At 46.8% G+C, this 19,854-nt stretch overlaps 1 protein-coding gene across 2 annotated transcripts in view; it reads right to left on the bottom strand.

Annotated features, from left to right (window-relative positions):
• Positions 1–944: 944 nt before the first annotated feature.
• NEK6 (NIMA related kinase 6) overlaps positions 945–19,854 on the bottom strand; it is a 42,046-nt gene continuing 23,136 nt past the window's right edge. Inside the window, exons 3-10 of one of the 2 annotated variants that reach the window (XM_088525398.1) lie at positions 17,458–17,601; positions 16,756–16,818; positions 15,363–15,473; positions 12,153–12,261; positions 10,855–10,962; positions 5,364–5,458; positions 2,283–2,396; positions 945–1,543 (exon numbers count right to left, since the gene is read on the bottom strand). In XM_088525398.1, coding sequence (XP_088381524.1) covers positions 1,433–1,543; positions 2,283–2,396; positions 5,364–5,458; positions 10,855–10,962; positions 12,153–12,261; positions 15,363–15,473; positions 16,756–16,818; positions 17,458–17,601 — 855 coding nt within the window. In that variant the 3' untranslated portion in view covers positions 945–1,432. The remainder of the gene's footprint in view (positions 1,544–2,282; positions 2,397–5,363; positions 5,459–10,854; positions 10,963–12,152; positions 12,262–15,362; positions 15,474–16,755; positions 16,819–17,457; positions 17,602–19,854) is intronic. The other variant, XM_088525399.1, reaches the window with a different exon arrangement.

Genomic DNA, 19,854 nt, shown 5'->3' with positions numbered 1-19,854 from the left:
AAATTTGATTAAAAGTAGTTGAAGATGGCACGGCAGTTTTCCTTTAAGTAGAGAAAAATTAGATTAAAAAAAATTCACTAAAAGCATATATATGTATTTAACCCGCTAACCCTAACCTTATTTCAAAAAAATTAAGGATTGTACGTTTTTCTTAAGAGAAAAAAAAAAAAGGCACAGGCTGCATTTTAACTGTCACAACAAACCTGCTTTTGGGCAGCGGCCAGGGCAGCGCCGCTCCAAACAGGCCCGTGGAGCGGAAACACTTGAACGTGAATCCAGGCTGTGGTTCTAAAGCAGTGAACGTTTCTCATCGACAGTAATGAAACAAATCATTGATTCAATGAATGGATTTGTTGGCTGAAAATTTTCGTGTCGCTAAAGAAGATGACTCCTTCAAATCAGGTTGCTCTGTTACAAAAATTCACATTCTATAAATTAGGTTTCACAGTTAAATGGACAGGGGCCGATCCTTACGCAGAATTAGATACACAAAGCATTTTACCTATTTCTTTTTAAAATGTTTCAGAACGTTTAAAACACTGCTTTGCTTGTATTTTATCAGTACCCGAACTACCACTGAATTTGATAAAATCTTCCCCAAAATACAGCTGGCTTAGAGTAACACTGTTTTAATAAGAACTTTTAGCCTAAAAAAAAAAAACAAAAAAAGATTCATACCAAGTGGGAAAACAAGTTTAAAGAGAAGTTACTTGCAGAAGCAATGCTTGTTTCTTTGTTTTTCCCTCCAGGTATACACTTAACTCATTGGCTGTAGCCAAATTAACAGATAAATGCATCAGTAAATTACTCACTCTAAATTTTCAGTTTAAAAAGAAAAAAAAAAAAAAGAAATCTTGAAACAAATACATTTCCCTCACCCCAACACCCTTCCCAGTTCCTGCATCTGAAGAGGAGGGAATTAATAAAAACATGGATGCTTTAAAAGATGATATGAAGTAAAAATTGAATTTGCTATTAACGATTTGCAGAAGAGGCAAAGTAGCAGTTATACAAATTACACAAAAATCTATGGCAATTCTTACATTAGTATAAAGTGATTTCACTGAAGGAATTATTTCAATATTTCACATTACAGTTAAGATAGAAGGGGTCTCCAAGACACCCTTGTTAATATAATCTACCCTAGATTACACACGACAGTTTTAAGAAAGGACCCTTAAATGATCTACATTTGTAACATGTTATTGGCTTAAAAAAAAAAAATCACTTGCAATACCTCACAGAATCGTCACTTTAAAGCATGACCACCTTGTAAGAGTCCTTGCTAAATAACCTGCAGAAATATTGGAGCATCCTGCTACGAGTGCTCGACCCTCCCGCTTGTGTGACTAGGCACCAGTCGGTTTCATCTGAGAAAAAAAAATTCAAGTAAGACTAAGCTGTGCTGGCTTTGAGAGCGGGCGCAGATGGTTCAAGTGCTGGAGGTCCAAACATGCATTTGTTTTGCTATTTGGTGCACGTAACCAATGTCAGGTCTTTGATCTGGATCGGGGTATATGCACATGCTGACCAGCTCCCGCAGCTGAAAGACAGGAAAGGGTCAGTCGGACACAGCTCCGGGAACGCCAGGTCCTCGCGGCCGGCTCAGCGCTGCCCCGGTAGAACCACCTGCAGATCCAGGTGCCAGAGCCCGGCTGGCCAAAGCAGCAGCGTTTCCCAGCAGAGCTCCGCAAAGCAGAGACTGGACATTGATTATTTCTAATAAATAAAATGCGGAAGGTCTGAAGCCTCCCCACCTCCCAGCCCTCTTTATTGTGCACATGAAAGATTGTAGCTTTTAATTATACAGACACCAAAAGCTGCTCGGCTCCCCGAGGCCTGCGGAGAAACAGCCTTGAGCCTCTGATCTTCTCACATCCTCCCAGCAGCCACGGTGCCAATTATTTTAATGGTAATTAAAAGCATGACTGTACAAGCTGCAGGCAGAGCGCCCCATGCAGCAGCGCGTGCGCCCGGCCCACGGGCCCCACCAGCGAGGACGGCTCTGGCTGGGGCCTTGACCCGGCCCAGCTCAGAACCCTTCCTAGAGCCCTCCCCAATCATCTGCATCTATTTAGGATTAGCTTTAACGAGCACAACGCTCTCCACCATCAACACCCTGCCCTCTGTGCCGGTACCTCAACATGGATCAGAACCCACCGCTGACGGGGCACGAGGGGAGCCCGGGGCAACCCCAGCCCTTCCCGGAGCAGGGAAGGGGAAGGGACGTCCTGCAGAGCGGGGAGGCTCTGCCGGAGCCTGCACGAACGCTCCCCGTTTACCTTTTCAGAATAATGTTCAGCTGGAAGAGGTGGGTAGTCACATTGCTCTATTTTTTGGCAAAGAGAAAACAGGTTCATCTTATCTCCATAGAAAGGACTCTGAAGAGCTGCCATCTGGAGGGAAAAAGAAAAAATATCTCAGAAACGTACAGGATTTAATAGCCCTCAGTACTGCTGATTTGCAAGAGCAAATTTTCTTCTTTGACAGTGAGCAAACGCATGTGCTGCTCTCTGAGAGCGCCTGCAAGGCCAGGCCGCACCGAGCACGCGGCAGTTCTGCAAGATGCCACCACTGCTCCGAACCCAAACCCGTCGCTCCTGCTCCTCCCTGCATCTCCTCGCCCACGAAAAGCTGTTTTCCCACCACTGGGCTTAATTCTGCCCAAAGTGTTTCAGCTGTGGGACACCAAGTACAAAGAACCAAAATATCTACTTTCTTAAATAAACAGATAGGACACTCATGCCATAGGGCGAACCCGTCATAGCCATGACGAGCTCTTTAAAGACTAAAAGCTCTTCTGTCTTTGATAGCATGTGATAACAACATTTTTAACACATCACTGCAAAAAATAAATAGATTATTTCTGCACATTGGCTAGTTGAAATACAAAGAATCTTGACCATGAATGAATCACTTCAGTCCTAAAAAAGAAAACCAGCAACACCCCAAGCAGCAGCAGCTGCCCCATGTCTCTCCCTGCCCTTGGCCCCTCCGACGCTGCTGCGCAGGGAAGAGGAGCCAGGCAGGTCTCGGGCTGCTGCAGCTTCTCCTATCCAACCCGCTGGCTTCCTCTCTAGATTCTGCTTTACAAACCCAGTATTTGCATCTCTAAAAATAGGGACCTGGGAGATGAACGGAACACGCGCGTACAAGGAGGGCTTTTCGGTGGGGGAAATGTCCTCCTAGGGCTCGCAGAGATTCTTTAAAAAGATGTGTTTATATTAGGCTTAAGTCTCAGGAAGGAAGTTGCATCTTCATATGGGGAAGATTATCTGCCCTGGAAGCCCTTGCCCAAGCGGCCTAAATGAACATTAAACGTCGAGCCTCGGTTACCCGAATTGCTGAGCGCTGAGCGCATGGTTCCCAAAGGGCATCCCGGAAGAATCCAGGCTGGTTTATCCCAGGGTTTTCCCTATGCCACGCTTCCCATGACGGGAGCTCCAAAGCGAGCTGCAGGCTCCGTGCGGAAGCGGGCCCCGCAATGCGGGCGCAGGGACGGGGTTTGCGACGCGCAGCCCCGCGGCGCCCGGCCGGGACGCGGCCGCCCCAACGGGGTCTCCCCTCCCTGTTAACGTTCCTCTCCAGAGCAAGTTAAACGGTGACGCACTGAAGGAAGCGCCTGAACAGGAAACAACTCCGTTTCTGGAGACTGAACTGGTAAAAGAGGGAATTAAAACCGAAAGGGAGGCCCTGCCCGCTCCAGCTCACGCAGCAGGCGCAGACTCTAAATTTATCTCTAGCAGCAATTTGCGATGCTGCGTTTGGGTTTGCTCCTGACATTTTGATTATAACAATTACAGCGGGACCGCTAGATCTCCGCTTAAAATGACCACCATGCACTATGACTGGTTAAGAAAATGCATAGGACTTGCTGTTAGTGTTTAAATTGATCATCTTGCTAGAGCTGCTAAAGTCATTGCTTGTAGCTATATTCTGGAAATAAACAACTTATTTTTATCCCCTCCAAGTTATCTTGATGACAGCTTTACAGAGGAAGAGAGGGATGAAGACAGTTCCTACTGTACTGATAAGATTTAATAAAAAGCACTAGGCGATTATCAATGTCAAAGTTAAGTGGTGCTATCCGACATCACATCCCCAAGCCCTCGAGGTTGTGTAAGCGAATGCCAGTGGACACACATGTCTCTTAAGGCAATTTGTACATTAAATCTCTCTTCGGTTTATCTATACAATCTGTAGGGAGAAATATCAGAAGTGACTCATAACCAGACAAACATTATTTCCGTACTTCTAAGCCAAAAGGAGAAGCATTTTTATTCAAGCAATTAGTGACGATAAACTACAACTCCTCTGAAAAGAGGCGACTTGAGAGGTGGATTTGATTTCCAGGTTCCGATTCAGAAAAGTTTGGGCATTCCAGGAGCTGCTCATCCCGGCACGCGAGGCCAGGGACCGGACAGCATTCCCTGGAATTTGCCAGCTCTTGCAGCTCTTGCTCCCCAGCTTGAGGCTTACCAGCGTAGCAAGGAGTTTCAAAATGCTCCATATGCCAAATCGCTCCCATATCACTACAGTACCACGACTCCTACCAGAGAATTATGTTTAGTGTGCAATTAAGTCAGCTTTTTTGAATGTAAGGAGCGCCGAGACTGCAGTGCCATAAGGGGACCATACTGCCTGCAACAAAAACACAGCGCAATGCTAAATATTTCTCTGTGCATAAATCTGGAATCCCATCTCCAGGAGAGCTGCGTCTCAGGGAAGGCCCCAAGCAGCCCGGGAGCAGCAGCGCCCGGCGCGCTCCGAGCTCCGGCCTCCTCCGGCTCCGGGTAAAGCGGCACCCGGCTGCTTTCCAAAGCACCTCATCGCGCACGGTTACACTGCACCATTCCCTTCGTAGCATCTCATTAGGAGCATTGCAAGCGAAACTATCCCTCATCAAAAACACCAGCTTTCAAACCATTTGTTGCTGCTGCTTCAAGATTTTACTAAAAGGCACTTGAATTATTGAATTTCATTATTTCAGCAAGGATTTGAGGCTAGACAGAGAAATGCTCTGTTTGAGCTCTCCGTCCTCGATCTATGATAATTAGTTACAATTCTTTAACCCAAACGTTCCCCTCATCCCGTGGGATTTGAGCACCAAGCCAGGCTCAGCCTGCAGCAGCTCCCCTGCAGCCAGCCCGCTGCGGCGCCGGCCTCGCCGCCGCGAGCTCCGACACCGCGACGGGCAGCGCCGACACTCGGTGCTGGTGCTCATGAGGCGGTTTTGTTACACCCGTATAATATTCTTCTCTTAGATAACCCTGCAGCACATCAGGTGCTTGGGACCAGCACCCTGCTCTTAACTCCTGCTGGGAAAAGCTGTGGTGGGTGAAGAAAGGCTGCAAGATCCTTACCTCATACAATAAACAGCCCAGAGACCAGATATCGGATTTAAAGTTATAGCCGTTTTCGTGTATTCTTTCTGGGGACATATAGTACGGAGTTCCCACTGCAAAAAAGCAGAGAGAGGAGGAGTCAGCGCGAGGAGGGAGCGTCGGCGCGGCCACGCTGCAGGCAGAGGAAGGGCTTGGGCACAACTAGCTCGCCGGAGGATTCCCTCAATAACCTGGAAACGGGTCGTGGTTTCAACAGCGTGTTCTTATCTAGAACCAAAAACACAGTAATATCAGAGCAGGTGACAGATGAGCATTACCGACGGTACCCGTTTTATTTTTGAAATCTGAGGACAGTCGTTTCGCCTCCCCCCCATCCGCACATCCTTGGGCCATCGCCCGGGCGCAGTGCGGCGCGGACGGCTCCGGTGCGGAGCGGGACGGCACGGACATGCATCGGAGCCTCACAGCAACCCGCCCAGCATCGGCTGGAGTCCCCAACACCTCCCCAAAGCATGGAGAGGATCCCCAACTCCAGAACACCATCCCAACGTGCAGCCACGTCTGGAGCTGCGGGATTTCCATAGCTTCAGAAGTCTGTTTTTTATCAAGAGCACTTTACCACTGCATTTTGGACAGCAGTTAGCAGAAATAATTAATAAATTCCTTATCTCAAAAACACTCTCTTTTTTTAAAAACCCTAAATAAGCTTCAGATGTGGCTCGGAGAATGCAAGACACCCTGGCACTCTCAACTATATCAAATACTCATCAGATACATCATTTATTAAAACATCCAAGAGCTCTATCCTCTCTTTTTCCCCGCTTCCCCTGCCTGCCCATCCGCTGTCAATTTTTCCTGCTTTCCGCACGTCAGCATAGCCTACTCTTAATTAAAGGCCTTTTCACAAGATGGCAAATGTTTCATTTCCCTGTAATGCTCAGTTTCGGTCTCCGGGAGGGTCCCCGGCCCCTCGCGCGGACGCGGCTGCTCCGGGCTCCCCTCCGGCGGAGACACCTCCATCTCCCGCTACCAAATCCTGGCAACTTCTGCTCAGAGCTGTTCGAAACTCGATACAATGTGAAACGGATCCTGTGAAACTGGGGTCACATCTGAGAGGCGAATGTTCAGATACACAGATAAAATACAGATACTGCAGCTCTGCTTGCCAAAACAAACCCAGCATCCAAGAAATGGGACCAACCGCTTCCCAAACAGCTCAGGGCTCTGCCACCGTTACCACATTTTTAATAAACTGCATCAAATAACTCCACAGACCTCCACATTGAGGGAATCTGCTACTTTTCATGGCCCTCTCCCGTTTCCCTGGTAGGGGCACACGGCTGCCCAGGGCGGCCTCCAGCCCCGGCTGCTCCCGCTCTCCCTTATTGCGGGTCACGGCGCGACAAGCTCAGAGCAAATAATAACATGTGGGCTCCAAAGTTACGGCCTCCCTTCCCCGCTCCACGCAGGCTTCGTTCAATTTAAAATTGTCGTTTTGGATAATGCCTTAAAACGACCTCCGGCTGCAGCAGAATGACAGGGCTCCCCGTACGGATGAGTGCGTTATCGGCCGTATCTGATTTTCGTGCATTAGCCTGTTCCGTTACATTAAACGGGGCGCGGAGCTGCCCACGCCTGCGCTCATTCTGCAGAGCCCACCTTGCACATTTACCTGCCATTACCGCCGTGTTGTCAGCAAATGCCCCAACAAGCAGGCCTCGGCGCTTCCAAACCCGCGCATTAATTTTTAAGTAACTGTCATGATAAAAGACTGACAAGCCCAATTCGCTTTATGGCCTGTCCAACATTATGTGGGAATCTCCCGTAATGAGCATCTCCAGGAGAGCCGCACAAGACTTCCGATGCGATCAGCCAGGCCTCGCCATTGCATCACATTAGTCAATTTGACAGAACAGTCTAATCGGAGGCTATTAATCAGAAACTTTCTTTGGCATTTGCCCTGCTGCAAATACAAAATATTGCTCAGATTCAATATTAATCACTGGCTGGCAGCGGAATGCCTCTAAAGTTATAAAGATCACAAAACAGCGGAAGATTCTGACTGAGGAAGCATCTTCTGGTTCTGCCCCCGACAGCGGGAGCTCCTCGGTGAGGACGGGCCCCGCGGAGCGGCTGAACGAGCCCCGTCCCGCGGCGCCGCGCCGGGAAGCGCCGGCCATCCTGAGCAAGATCCGGAGCCTCTCGTTTCACCAGGAAACACACGGCCAAGGGCTCCTCCAGAACTAACATCCCAATTCTTGCCCTCTCCCATACAGCCTGACTCCAACAGCCACTGTGACTGCAGCGGCCGAAGGGCCTCGATGCGCTGAATTCCCAGGTCTGCCGTGGAAGCACTCCTGGAAGCGCAAGGAAAACTGGGCTCACTCTCTTTGGCAAGGTTTGAACAAGGGACTCTGTATTTTTTAGATGCTATAAAATAGAAGCATCTCTTGGAACCGGTCAAACTCCGGAGTTTCTACTTGGTTTCAAACTCGAAGAGGAGCGACCGATGAGGGATGCTGTTCCTGCTCCGGGTGCACCAGCACTTCCAGCTCGTCCTTCAGCAGAGCTGTGCAGCCTTCCTGAGCCTCCCCCTTCCTCCTGCAGCAAGGGCAGAGCTCTGCCCATGGAATTCCCAGTGGAGTCCGACCTTTACTGCCTCTTTACAGAGTTCTCCCCGTTTCAACCGCAGATATCGGAGCACAACACGGCCCTCGGAGGGGCAGCGCCGATTAAAGCCCCTCCTTTAAACAGATGCTCAAAACAAACTGCAGACCTGGGTTGCTGAGACGTGCTCACTGCGCAGCGAAAGGCCAAGAGCAGCGCTCCAAACCGCCGCGGCCCCCAGGAGCTGCGCGGCTGCTCCAGTAACCAAGCACACTCTTAAAACCGGTAATTAAAAAAGTCCAGGCCTAGTAGCTCAGCTTCCACATGCACAGCACGCTCCCACGCACCAGGGCCGCGTATTTTAATGCTTTAGCAATATCTAGTGCTGCAAATGCAGCAGAGAAGCAATTCTGCCTGCGCAGCCACAACGCCCGGCTCTCTGCCGTGTCCAGACAAGCTCGCAGGTTAGCAGGAACATCTAAAGGGTTTGCTAAGAAAGGCCCTTTCGTCCTCTAACACAGTCCTGCATGCACACACCAAAAGGCCAAACTTTGGTCCAAACAATATAGAAAAAAAATAGAGGAGAACCAGGACACGCATGTGAGAGCTCCTGTGAACGCCCTCGTGCCCCATGAACAGGAGGTGGCCGCTCTGCCCAGCTCCACAGCCACCTGCATCACCCTGTTTGGGAAGGTCTGGCTTGAGGAAATAGGTAAAACAAACAGAGAATAAATCATCTGCTCCAAAACAAGGCTCTATTCTGTGTCAAAGTTCCTCGCAAATGCTGAATGAAAGGGACAAAACTGAAAACACATTATGCACCATTAGCAGAAAATCAACCCAAACTGCCTGGTATCATGCACCCAAACTGCAATATCCAAATGCCACTTTGCCGTAGCTGGGTGCAAAGCCCTGGGTTAAATATAGTCGCTTTTTGTAGGGAAACAGGCTGTCAAACAGGTACCATATGGCTCTTCTAGGGAAAAAAAATATGCATGCAAAAGAAAAAAAAAAGTAAATGTAATAAAATGCTCACAGTATAATCCCCAAAGGAACAGGCTGTAGAAGTTTTCCAAGAAAATAAGCACTGTAAAAAAAAAAAATTAGAAAAAAAACCAAGATCCTTCTCATCTCGCACTGAATTTCTCGTCCTCTGTCTGCCCATAAAATGAAACTTCTGTGCCAGGGCAACCCTAACCCGCGGGTTTTGCTGCAGGGGCAGCCCAGGGCGGGAGGCAGGAGCGGGCCGGGCCCGGCGGCGCCGCGCGGCTCCCGCGGGACGGATCCGTCCTCTCCCGGGCCGGCCGGGCCCTCCTCGCTGCCCGCTGCCGTTCCACCGCGTCGCCCCTTCCCCTCGGCCCAGCGGCGGTTCCGCGCGCGCCGTCCGGGGCGGCCGCGCCGTTGCTCCGAGCAAGGCGCCCGCTTGAGCCTCGCGAGCGGCGTCGGGGCAAATCTTCCCTTTTTCTTTCATTACCCCGGCATGTACTGTCACTTAATTTTTATGTATGCAATCCTTCCTGACAAATATGATCTGCTGCCCAGTAATGCGTTTGACGTTCATTCTGTTCCTCGCCCTAATTACGGCCCCGGCGCTGACGCTGGCGCGGCCGGCGCTACACCTGTCAGGCGGGTCGCGCCACCGCCGGATGCCCTTTTATGCCAGTCTCATGTTAGCAAATACAAAGCAAAAATGAAAAAATTAGATGAAAATATTTGCATAAGCCCGGCGCTCCATGCATGGGTCAGCAGCCATCGAAATTACCGCTCGGGGCGGTTGCCAGGGCAACGGGGCTACCGCGCGCACCGGAGCACAGCCGGCCCGCGTGGTACCGTCCGCGGTGCCTAAACCAACGTCTCCATTAGGCCAAAACTCAGATCAGAACGTTCCCTGCTGCAATAAAACCTACAAATCTGGCAAATAAGCCTCCCATTGCCCCCAGTAGCTCCAAGTTTGCATGCTTGTTTAGTCGCAAAAATTGTTCCTCTTCTTTGGAAAGGGGACGCGGTGCGAGCAGGCCGGTGCTCCGCGGAGCGCCGCGGGATGCTCCGGAGCCACGCAGGCCACGCGCGCTCCCCGCGAGGGACTCGCTCCATGGGGGTCACGAGCTCGGCTTCGTGTGCAGCCAGTTGCTAAGCCCCAATTTATTCTTATTAATATAATAAGTGCAGCAGTCAAACGAGATAAAAATCATATTATTAGACATGATCATATTCTTGCCCATTCAGATGATGTGATTGTAACTTGCTATAAAAAGGATTTAATCTGCTAAGTATAGTACACATACTCTAGCATAACTTCTCGTGCAAAGATACATTTTTAGTACTTTATGAAGTACTTATGCCTTTTTGTTGTTTTTTTTTTGTAGACACACACACTCCCATAATAATTAAGCATGATTCTAGACCTCCTGCCTTCTCTTACAAGATCATTAAAAGAGAAATAAATGGAAATCAGACTAGGAAAGGGCCTGCAGACACGTGCAGGGCACTGAGGAACCTCGTGTCTCCACGCGAAGCTCATGTGAAGCCCCGAGGGGACGCGGCGCGCGGGCCCCTCGGAGCGGGCTCGTCCCGGGAAGGCGGCACGCACACCCGAGGAACTGCACACAACAACTTTGTTCTATTTGCTGTAAACCACCTACTTACCAGATGAGACCGGGCTTCTGAAAACATATCAATTGTCGTTTTACAGTGAAACATGTCTACGGCTTTTATATGACGACTCCAGGTGTTTCAGTACTATTTAAAATACATAGCATGCAATACTATTTAAAACACACCTCATAGAAACCTTTGCACGTGTCCACTGAGCCAAACCTCCATCGTAACGAGTGGAGGGACACGACTCACTGTGAACAGCCGTAGCGCGGTGCTCGCCCGATGCCTGCGAGGATCTCCTTACCTAAGGAATGTGCTGCAGTGGTTTTAGAACTAAAAAAGCGGCCTAATCCAAGATCTCCCAGCTTCACCACCCCTGTGGCCGTTATAAACACGTTGGCTGGTTTTATGTCTGCAAGAAGAGAAAGGGAAAAGGTCAAAGCCACGAAAGGTTACCTGGTGCTAACGCTGCAACAGAAACATAGCCCGGAGCTCTCCCCTACAAAAGGGCCCCGATCAGAACCACGTTTCTTCGTTGCTTTGATAGGCCGAGTCTCCCAAGTTCCTCAGAGAAGATGATTTCACTTCTCAGCATACCAGAAAGAGCAACGAGGGAAATGTTGTAGGGAAACGGCGTGTAACAGAACAGAGGCAACCTCTTCCACTGCTGGAAATCAAAGGAATACCCGAGTCTGTTTCCCTTTGGAAAGTCCCCGTTCCCTTCGCACAGGAACAAGGACTGGATGCCATGTTCCCTTCACACCCACGGTGAACTACTGCCCTACACTACACAGGTTTTGTGCTCGGTAGAGCACATTTCACGTAGTGTAAAAATGACTTGGACCCAGGTACCCCAGGGTTTGCCTGGTGCCACCAGATTCCAAATTCCAGCTACCAACCATAGATTTAATTTGTGTAAAACTTACAAGTCAGATGAGAAGCTGTTTACAGAAGGCAAAATGCCCCCTCCCTCTTTCCTGAAAAAAATAGTGAAAAACTTGCTGCTTGTGAGGAGAAAGAAAATAATGAGCAGCAGAGATTGCTATTAATGCCCTCTGGGATATTTGCATTTCCTGGGTCAAGTCCTTCACAAAGCATTCCATTTATATTGAAAGAAGCAACATAATTCTTGGATATAATCCAAAGTGATGAAAAGCTCTAAGACAAGACATTCAAAAATAATTAATGAAAACTGAGAACAGGGTATGAGAGAAAGTGTGGAACATAGTTGTATTAACATTTCAGAAAAGCGTGCAAACTCTCTAAGGTCACAGCTAATATAATGAAGACTATTTCTTGGAGTTCACTGTATCCAGTAGTCTCAGCATTTTACTTCTGACACTTTACTAATGGCAAGTTTGACACTTCTACTTAATATCAGTGTCTGGAATACAAAGCAGCTCATCTTCCTAATACCCCGCTCACTTCGAACTGAATCCTTTAACAATGATGCAAAAGACAGAAGGAGAAATCCATCTTGCAGGCTGCAGCCTCTCTAAACACGCATTGGCTGAACATCAGCATAATTGTTTGTGAATGTAGGCGCTTACTAATTGGAACATTATATTATTATTCAGTGAAAAGAGACTGAATTAATGTTACCTCTGTGCATCACCCTGCGGGAGTGCATGTGTTCGACTGCACTGCATAACTGCACAAAATATTTCCACACCGTCCTTTCCGGGATTAACCGTTTCTGCTTTTTAAAATACTGTGGAGGGAAATAAATAAAAGATCAGTGAAGAAGTAACAGATTTGCCTCATTCCTGGACTCATGTTAGCCAGCTGCAGGTTGCTCGTGTCTTCAGGTCCGCAGCAGCATGACTTTTCTGCCCATTAGCATTTAACTCCTTCTCGCTGTGCGTAAACTTCAATGCAGTTCACTAATTAACAACTATTATGAAAAATATGCTTAAGTAGATTTGACGTTTTTGAATGGACACCAATTAAAATTAGCATTAATCTCCTTAATTACCTTGCAAAACATATTTAATGCTTCAAAACAACAAATGTCTCAAATATTTTGCCTTAAGTAACAAAGGATAATTAAAAAAAGCTTGCAAACGTTTGTTACTGCAGCATCTAGTAACAACAATAACGAAATCAGTTTCTCTGTTTCAGAAGACTGTAATAGCATCAGTAAAGTATTTGTTGTTCTTCTGGGATCAGGAAGAATAATATATTCTATTTCATGCATAATGGGAACGTTGAATTAACTTTCTCTAGTGAGATGCAAAGACACTACAGATTGAGGAAGGCAAAAATTTGGAGAAAGACTCTTTCGTGTGCATTTCTGAGGGCATTTGTGAGCACCGCTGAGTCCGGATACCACGGAGCACTGGGCATAAGTAGCTCTCAGATAAAATAATTGTGGCCATCACCATAACACACACAAAGAACAGTGCAGCCAATATGCTTATCTAGAAAAATAAGGCTTCTTCCTAACCAACCTACCAGAGGAATAACCAGCCAGCCTCCCGGCGGATGCTAAACATTACACATCTGTAGCTATTCTTTTTTTTTCTCCATTTCAGGAATTTCAGCCATTCGGTCTATCCCTCCAGATTTCCTACCCTCCTCCCATATTCCCTAAAATTCCACAACTTTTGATTACTGGTCTCCAACTTTTCGCTGCCTTTTCTTGTGCCAGATACTGAGCAAGTTCTTCACTTCCAGCACCAACAAGATACACCCCAAACACACAAACACCTCCCAGGGGTTTAGGACGTATCCTCATCCTTCGACATACAAGGTGACATTACATGATCATAATCAGAAATGCTACATCCCCTTTCGGCTCTACAATTGCATTTCTTCTGCATCCTACACGGCAGAATTTCCACTAAAACCTCGTAAGAGCAGGTATAAAGGAGGGGATCAGTTGAAAGTGCCCCTCGTCTGCATCAGGCGTTTTGCCCTCTCGGTACAGACATCTGATGTCCATTGTCACATTTTCTATTTTATGTGAAATGCTGCTAATAGCTCTTGTTTGACTCGAGCAACAGCAAATTTTAATTTTGCAGTTCAGCTGTGAAGGGCCGCGACCGTGCAATTCCCCAAGCAGCAAATCTGACAGCTTGCAACAGTTTCAACCCAAAACTTGATAGAGAGCACAGAGGAACTGCGGAGGGTGATGGATAAAGTGTTACATACACGATATTATTTAATTTCCATTAGTTAGGCTGGGATACGCACCACCACACGTGGTGGTTTTCTGAATGCCATGTCCACAAGCCCTGCCTGGCACTCGCGGGGCAGCCCCAGCTCCGCGGTGGCCGCGGCGGCTCCGCGGGGTCGGGACAGCGCGGCAGCGCGGCCGTGGCCGCGGCGCCCCTGCGTTCAGCACTCTCACACCTTCGGCATCTTGTTGTCGCTGTTCCTACCGCCCGCGGAAACTGAAAATCCTGACATAAGTTTTAATTCCAGAGCGATGGGCCGGGGGCGACACCAAGGAGGAGGCAGGCTGGGTTGGTTCTGCTTTCAAGCTATGACATTCAGGAGCTTTCCTTCCTTCTTTCATTCCTTCTTATTTTTAGGGTTTGCTTTTTAAAGCTCAGTTTCCCCAGAGGTTTGCGCTAAACGGGAAAGCATGATTTATATAAGACCTTGAAAAACCCCGGGGCACTATCTTTGTGCCTGCACCAAATACGTGGGAAAAGGGACCAGACTGTGGAGCCCTGGCAGAGAGCATAAAAATTATAGCTTTGTTGTCAACCTAAGAATGGATAAATTAAATTTCAGAAAATGTGATTCCTAGTATACCACAAAAAAATAATTTCCAGAAAATTCAGAAATTTATATCCCAACCCAGATAAGATAAATGAACATATTTACTACTAAGGAAAGTTTTTGACTAAAATTCTAAATGACCTAAATATGCAAATATCTTATATAACAAGGTAGCCAACAATTACTTACTTAAGACTTTTTATCAGCTAAAATTTAAAAACCAAGCAAAGTACTTGCTCCCGGCATGGTCAGAGCCTTCATCCTTGCTCCCACCAGCATCTTTTTCTCTCCATCTTCACCTGAAGCTACGAAGAGCCTGCAATAAACTGCCTGTTTGCTAGGACCTGTCTGGGACTGCTGCTACTGCCTTCCATGGACACTGCCCAAGCTGTGACTCTGGGCAACTAGTCCGACCGCCCCGGCTAGTGCCGTGTGGCTCTGCTGGCACAGAAAACAAATGTGTTAAACAGGGATTTTAACTGTGGCAACAAGGAGGAGGAGGAGAACTTTTCAAACGTTCATTTATGATAATTGCAGGATAATGATGTCAGGAAAAAAAAGCAGGTAAAACACGGAGAGAAGGTTGAGAGTGCTAACAAACATGATATAACACATCTGTTCTCACAAGGGATATATGTCTAAAGATTAACATGTCAAAGAAAATACAAAAGCAGGTGGTAACAGCTTAACTAAAGCTGGTTTCCAGCAATACAAGTATTCCTAAGAGCAACATAAGAGAAGAGCAAGCACTTGAAACATTTTCTCAATCCCAAATCCCTGCTGCAAAGAAAGTCAATACACTTTCTAAAATGCCTTCGTGGCAGCCAGGCTATGTGAATATATGCCTGGCAATAATTAAGTGTCCCCAACCATGTTCCCCCAGCAGCACCCGAGGGGTTTAAACAGTCCCAGACCCCTGGGCTTAGCCTGCAAGCACCCTGTCCCTGCACGAAACCCAGGAGGAGAGGGGACCACGTGCCCAGAACAAATCCATTTTCCTCCAGGGCCGTATTCCAGGACATTTCCTGGAAGTCTGTAGTATTTACACCTATTTGTAGTAGTTACTACTTGATGTGTCCTTACCTTAATCATCTGAGAGAGGTCACCAGCATCAGCCAGTTCCAGGACAATGTTGAGCTCATTGTCTTCGATAAAAGAATCCAAATACTTAATTATATTGGGGTGGTTCAGTTGCTGCAGGTTGAGAAAGTTGAGAATATTTGTAAAATGTTGTAATTTCAACCACAGGATACAGTACCTGCTCCCACTTTTACAGTCACTGTGCAAAATGATTTGCAACAGGTAGAGCTATAAAGAGCGCTCTGGACCCGCACGCACACACAAAAACCAGAACAAATGTGATCTCACCTATCATAAGCACAGAAACAACCAAAATGTCTTTTAAGAAAGACAGAGTTGGGGTGAAAAGTAATACAATTTCCTACTAACGAAAGCTATTTCAAATAGACTTTCCCATACTACAGGCCTATAGAATAGGGAAAGAAATCACTAGAGAGTCGGTATATAAATGCATTACAGAAATTTGACGAGAAAAGGAGTAAAAAACTGAAGTCTGGCCTATGCCATGACTGGATTAGGAAAAGGTTTGATGGCTGAAACTCCCCAGAGCCCTTGGGAGCCCCAGGACAGTGTCCACCGTAACAGAGGCAGAAAACAGCGTCCGATTTGGGCTTTTCTGTCTGCAGTTGATCTTTGATGAGCGTGCCTGGGAGCAGACACTTAGAAGCCATTTCCGCAGGAACGCTGGGCTCTATTATTTATTTATGGGCAGCGGTGGCTTTGGGGAGCGTTTGTCTCTCGATGCCGCCCATGGATCCCATTAGCGCTAACGCGCGGGTGCCCGGGCACCGCAGAGCCGCTCTCCCTGCGCGCGGGGAGGTGATTAGCATGATGGATCGCAGCAACATTTCCTTTGGCTTTGTAACCCCTGGAACGGACACATTGGGGTCACAGCTGCGCAGGAGATGAAATGCTCACTTTTGTAATTTCTAAATTTATTGCATCTTTTAAGAACACGAGAGAAGGGTAATATAACACAAAATGAGCACAAGAGAGAATACAGAAATGCAGATGTTACATTACGCTTCAAGCAACTGCAGTCTGTTATTTTAAGTTAACCGTATCAAGTCTCACAAAATTAAGGCACAAAACGTTTGAGACACCTTATCTTGTATTAATGGCATTTGCCTGCTCTCCTAACGCGCGCTGCGTACGCGCGGCGGTGCTGCTCCCCAAACGTGGGAAGAGAGAAGCACACGGAACGCAAGGCACGACCGCGTGCGGCTTCTGTCCAACCTGCAAGGGCTCTAACTCATTTGCAAAATTATTAATTTTCACTGCCCCAAAACATCAGTTTCCACTACTTTGTGGAACAAGGCAGGTGACAGTTGCCAACTTGAAAACATATATTTTTTTGAAACAAAAAATAGAGAATAGCTATTGCACAAATTCTTACCTTCAAGAGGTCAATCTCTTTAATGCAATCCTGTCTAGCCTTGGCATCCATCATTTCAAAAATCTTCAAAGACAAAAATGTCAAAGATTAAAATGAAGCAAAAAACAAATTAAGAATTTCACATTTTAATGAGAAACTGGTCTTTCTTCTCTCTCTTTATATATCCGCTACGATAATGAGTACACAGGCAATCCCCAGATCAAAGAAAAATCAATGTTATCTTTATTTTGAAACCACTATTAGGTTAGCAATGAGGAAAAATTAACTTGGGAACCTATAGGCAATATGCTAAGTAGCAGGAAAAATGAGATGCTAGTCTGTGGATTTGTTATTGTAACTTTCAACAGAGTTTCTTCATTTATTTAATACTATTTAATCTTATTCTCATAGTAAATAAAGGCAAAATATGTTTATTTTTCTTTTTAAGAACATAAAAATATAGCTTCTACTGGCTTCTTTGTAATAATTAGCAAGAGTCTTGAGCATTTATATTCATTCTGTAATAATCAGAGTCAGTTGGTTGGAAGAGCAGTTTAAAGGATGGGCTGAAGGATTAAATTCAGCTTTCCTCAATAAACTGCTGTTCCGAATACTGCACAAAAGAACTCTGGACCCTAAGAGGCACCCGATTCAGGAGGAATTTGGGCAGATCCCAAGATGTCCCCATTTTGCTTCTGGAACAGGAACAATTCCAACACTCACCTGGACTTTCTTTAAGGCCACAGGTTTTCTGTCCAGCAGACACGTTGCTCTGTAAACTTCGCTGAACTGCCCCCGGCCGATCTTCTTCTCTATCTGGAAGTCTGCCAGCGTGCAGCGGTACGGGTACGACGTCAAGTGTCTCTGCTTGTTCAAAGGAAACACCATCAATCAACGAGCTAGAAGGAGCAACGCAACAAGGGACGAGCTCGCGTTCCCAATCCTTCCCTGTGACTGCAAACTAGCCATTTCCGAGACCAATGATATTCCTAAGGATAAATTCGTCCCAGCCGCAGCGGAACTTCCCAGCTGGAAAGCCAAGGAAACGTGCGGCTGCTCACGGAGGGACAAGGGCCCGGCTGCCTCCCGCTTCCTCACCTGCAGCTTTCCCTGTCCGCTTCAACCATCCCAGCGACACCACGGCACAAAAGTTCCCCACACGATCGCCAATAAATATGCACATAAAGGCAAAGGCACTATACTGCATCAATTCTGAAGCGTCCCTTCAGTTGTCTGAAAGGACAAGTCACACACCGCTGCGTACTTGGATGTTCTCTAACTGCTTTTTGCGTTTTTGATGGGAAATGCACCCAAGAAACGCAAGCAGCACCGGGACCGGAGCGCGATCCGGGCGGATTTGTTTGCCCGGGATCCAGCTGTCCCCAGCGCCGGGTGCTCCGCGGGCCGTGGAGGCACCGGAGCTGCCGGGGAAGCTCCCACCCCGCACCTCTCGCTAGCACGGCACGCAGGAAAACGGAAGGATCTGTCATGATTTACTGAAAAGTTGCTAAGTTTGAAGAGCAGCAGTTTTTATTTCTGTCATAAAGAAGGGAAATCCGACAGGCACTAAAAAGGTATCAATCTGGCATTTGAGAAAACTTCCAGTTTTAAAGTCGCCTGCACAATCCTGCACTACAATCACAGTTATTTGGCAGAGGTTTTGTAAACAAAGTTGTAAAATTCGATGTTTAAGAAGACTCAGCAATAAAGTGGATCGAAAATTACTATTTAGGAGACAAACGGCATCAATCAACCAAACCATTTTGAAAACAGTTATCTTTAAAGAACCTTCATCACAACAAACACAGGGAAAAGCACCACGGACGGCAACTCTGCTATGGGTTCATGCAAGAAACGAGCAGCAGCTCAGACGTCCAGGCAACGCCTGCTAATTCAAGTAGGCACCTAATTGGACATTTCACTCGAGGGCCTCACGATCATCAGCTTTCTCAGTTCAAGTTGCCTAAAAGAGCAAAAACACTCCTTTTCACACGAGGTGACACTCCGAGTAATTATTTTTGAAGTGTCAAAGCCATGGGTAAATTTCTCCATCTATCATCGTAAGTCTTTACATAGTTTCGTAATACTAGCAGGAATGGTTTTGTTTCTCCAGGCTAGAAGAACATGATATTTTAATTCATGCACAATAATCTACACAAACAATAAGGCTGTATCACAATTTGCAGTTACTCATGAGGATTAGTCACAGGGAAATGGGAAGCTGATTTCATCAAGCATTTCCTTTAAATTGTTCGCAGCACTTCCCTTTTAAGACATACTTTAGGCTGTCCTATACTTTGAAGCAAGAATTAATGCCTGCCTCACCTCACAACCTCGCTTGGTTGGACAGCACAGGGGCTGCAGAAAGGATTTGTGCTATCAAGCAAAGGAGCCGTTCGAACCCCACAGCCCAGCTGATTTTCAAGCCACCAGACTGTACCTCTATCTGGTCCACATTCCATGATAAGGAAATTATGGGGGATCATGTCAAAGACTTGCTAAAAATCAAGTTATACAACATCCCTGCCCCCCTAGAAAGCAGAGGTTTGCCAGGCATGATTCGCCTGCTGTGTTTTGCCCTTGGTAGGTCCACGTTGATGCTCCCAGTGACCTTCTTTGCATGTGTTTCCAAATGGCTCCTAGGAGGATTTGCTCCACAACCTTGGGAATTTTGTACAGAACAGAAATTGTGATCAAAATTTATTCTCCAGTAACCTTTAAGTCATCACAGATATTTGTCCAATCATATATACGACACCTACCCAAGTATAAGAAAGAAACCAAGGATGGTATTCTTTTGCCTTTCTTAAATCGTTAAAATTTGAGTGCATTTAAACCATGAGTATTTAAGCATAACTTAATATTTTAAGCATGTGACAAGAAATACCTAGCAACTTCCTAAAATATAAATATATATTAGTAAAGTGACAGGATGTGTGTGCGTCCCAGGCACTTTCACATGGTGAGCAGATGAAGTCTGCTTGCCAAGCTGCAGTTAATGCTAGGTGATGACTGGACACCTCAGCTGATATGTTCTGGCATCCTCCAGGACTACAGCTGCACATTTACATATGCAATGACCTAGATTTGCATTTGCTATCACAACCTATCAGACCTAAT

Source organism: Tinamus guttatus, unplaced genomic scaffold (assembly GCF_059628265.1).
Source record: "Tinamus guttatus ecotype Peru unplaced genomic scaffold, ASM5962826v1 Tinamus_guttatus_pri_ptg000226l, whole genome shotgun sequence".
Taxonomy (NCBI): Eukaryota; Metazoa; Chordata; class Aves; order Tinamiformes; family Tinamidae; genus Tinamus; species Tinamus guttatus.
Note: the sequence above shows the minus strand (reverse complement) of the source record. Positions and strands in the feature narration are given on the sequence as shown.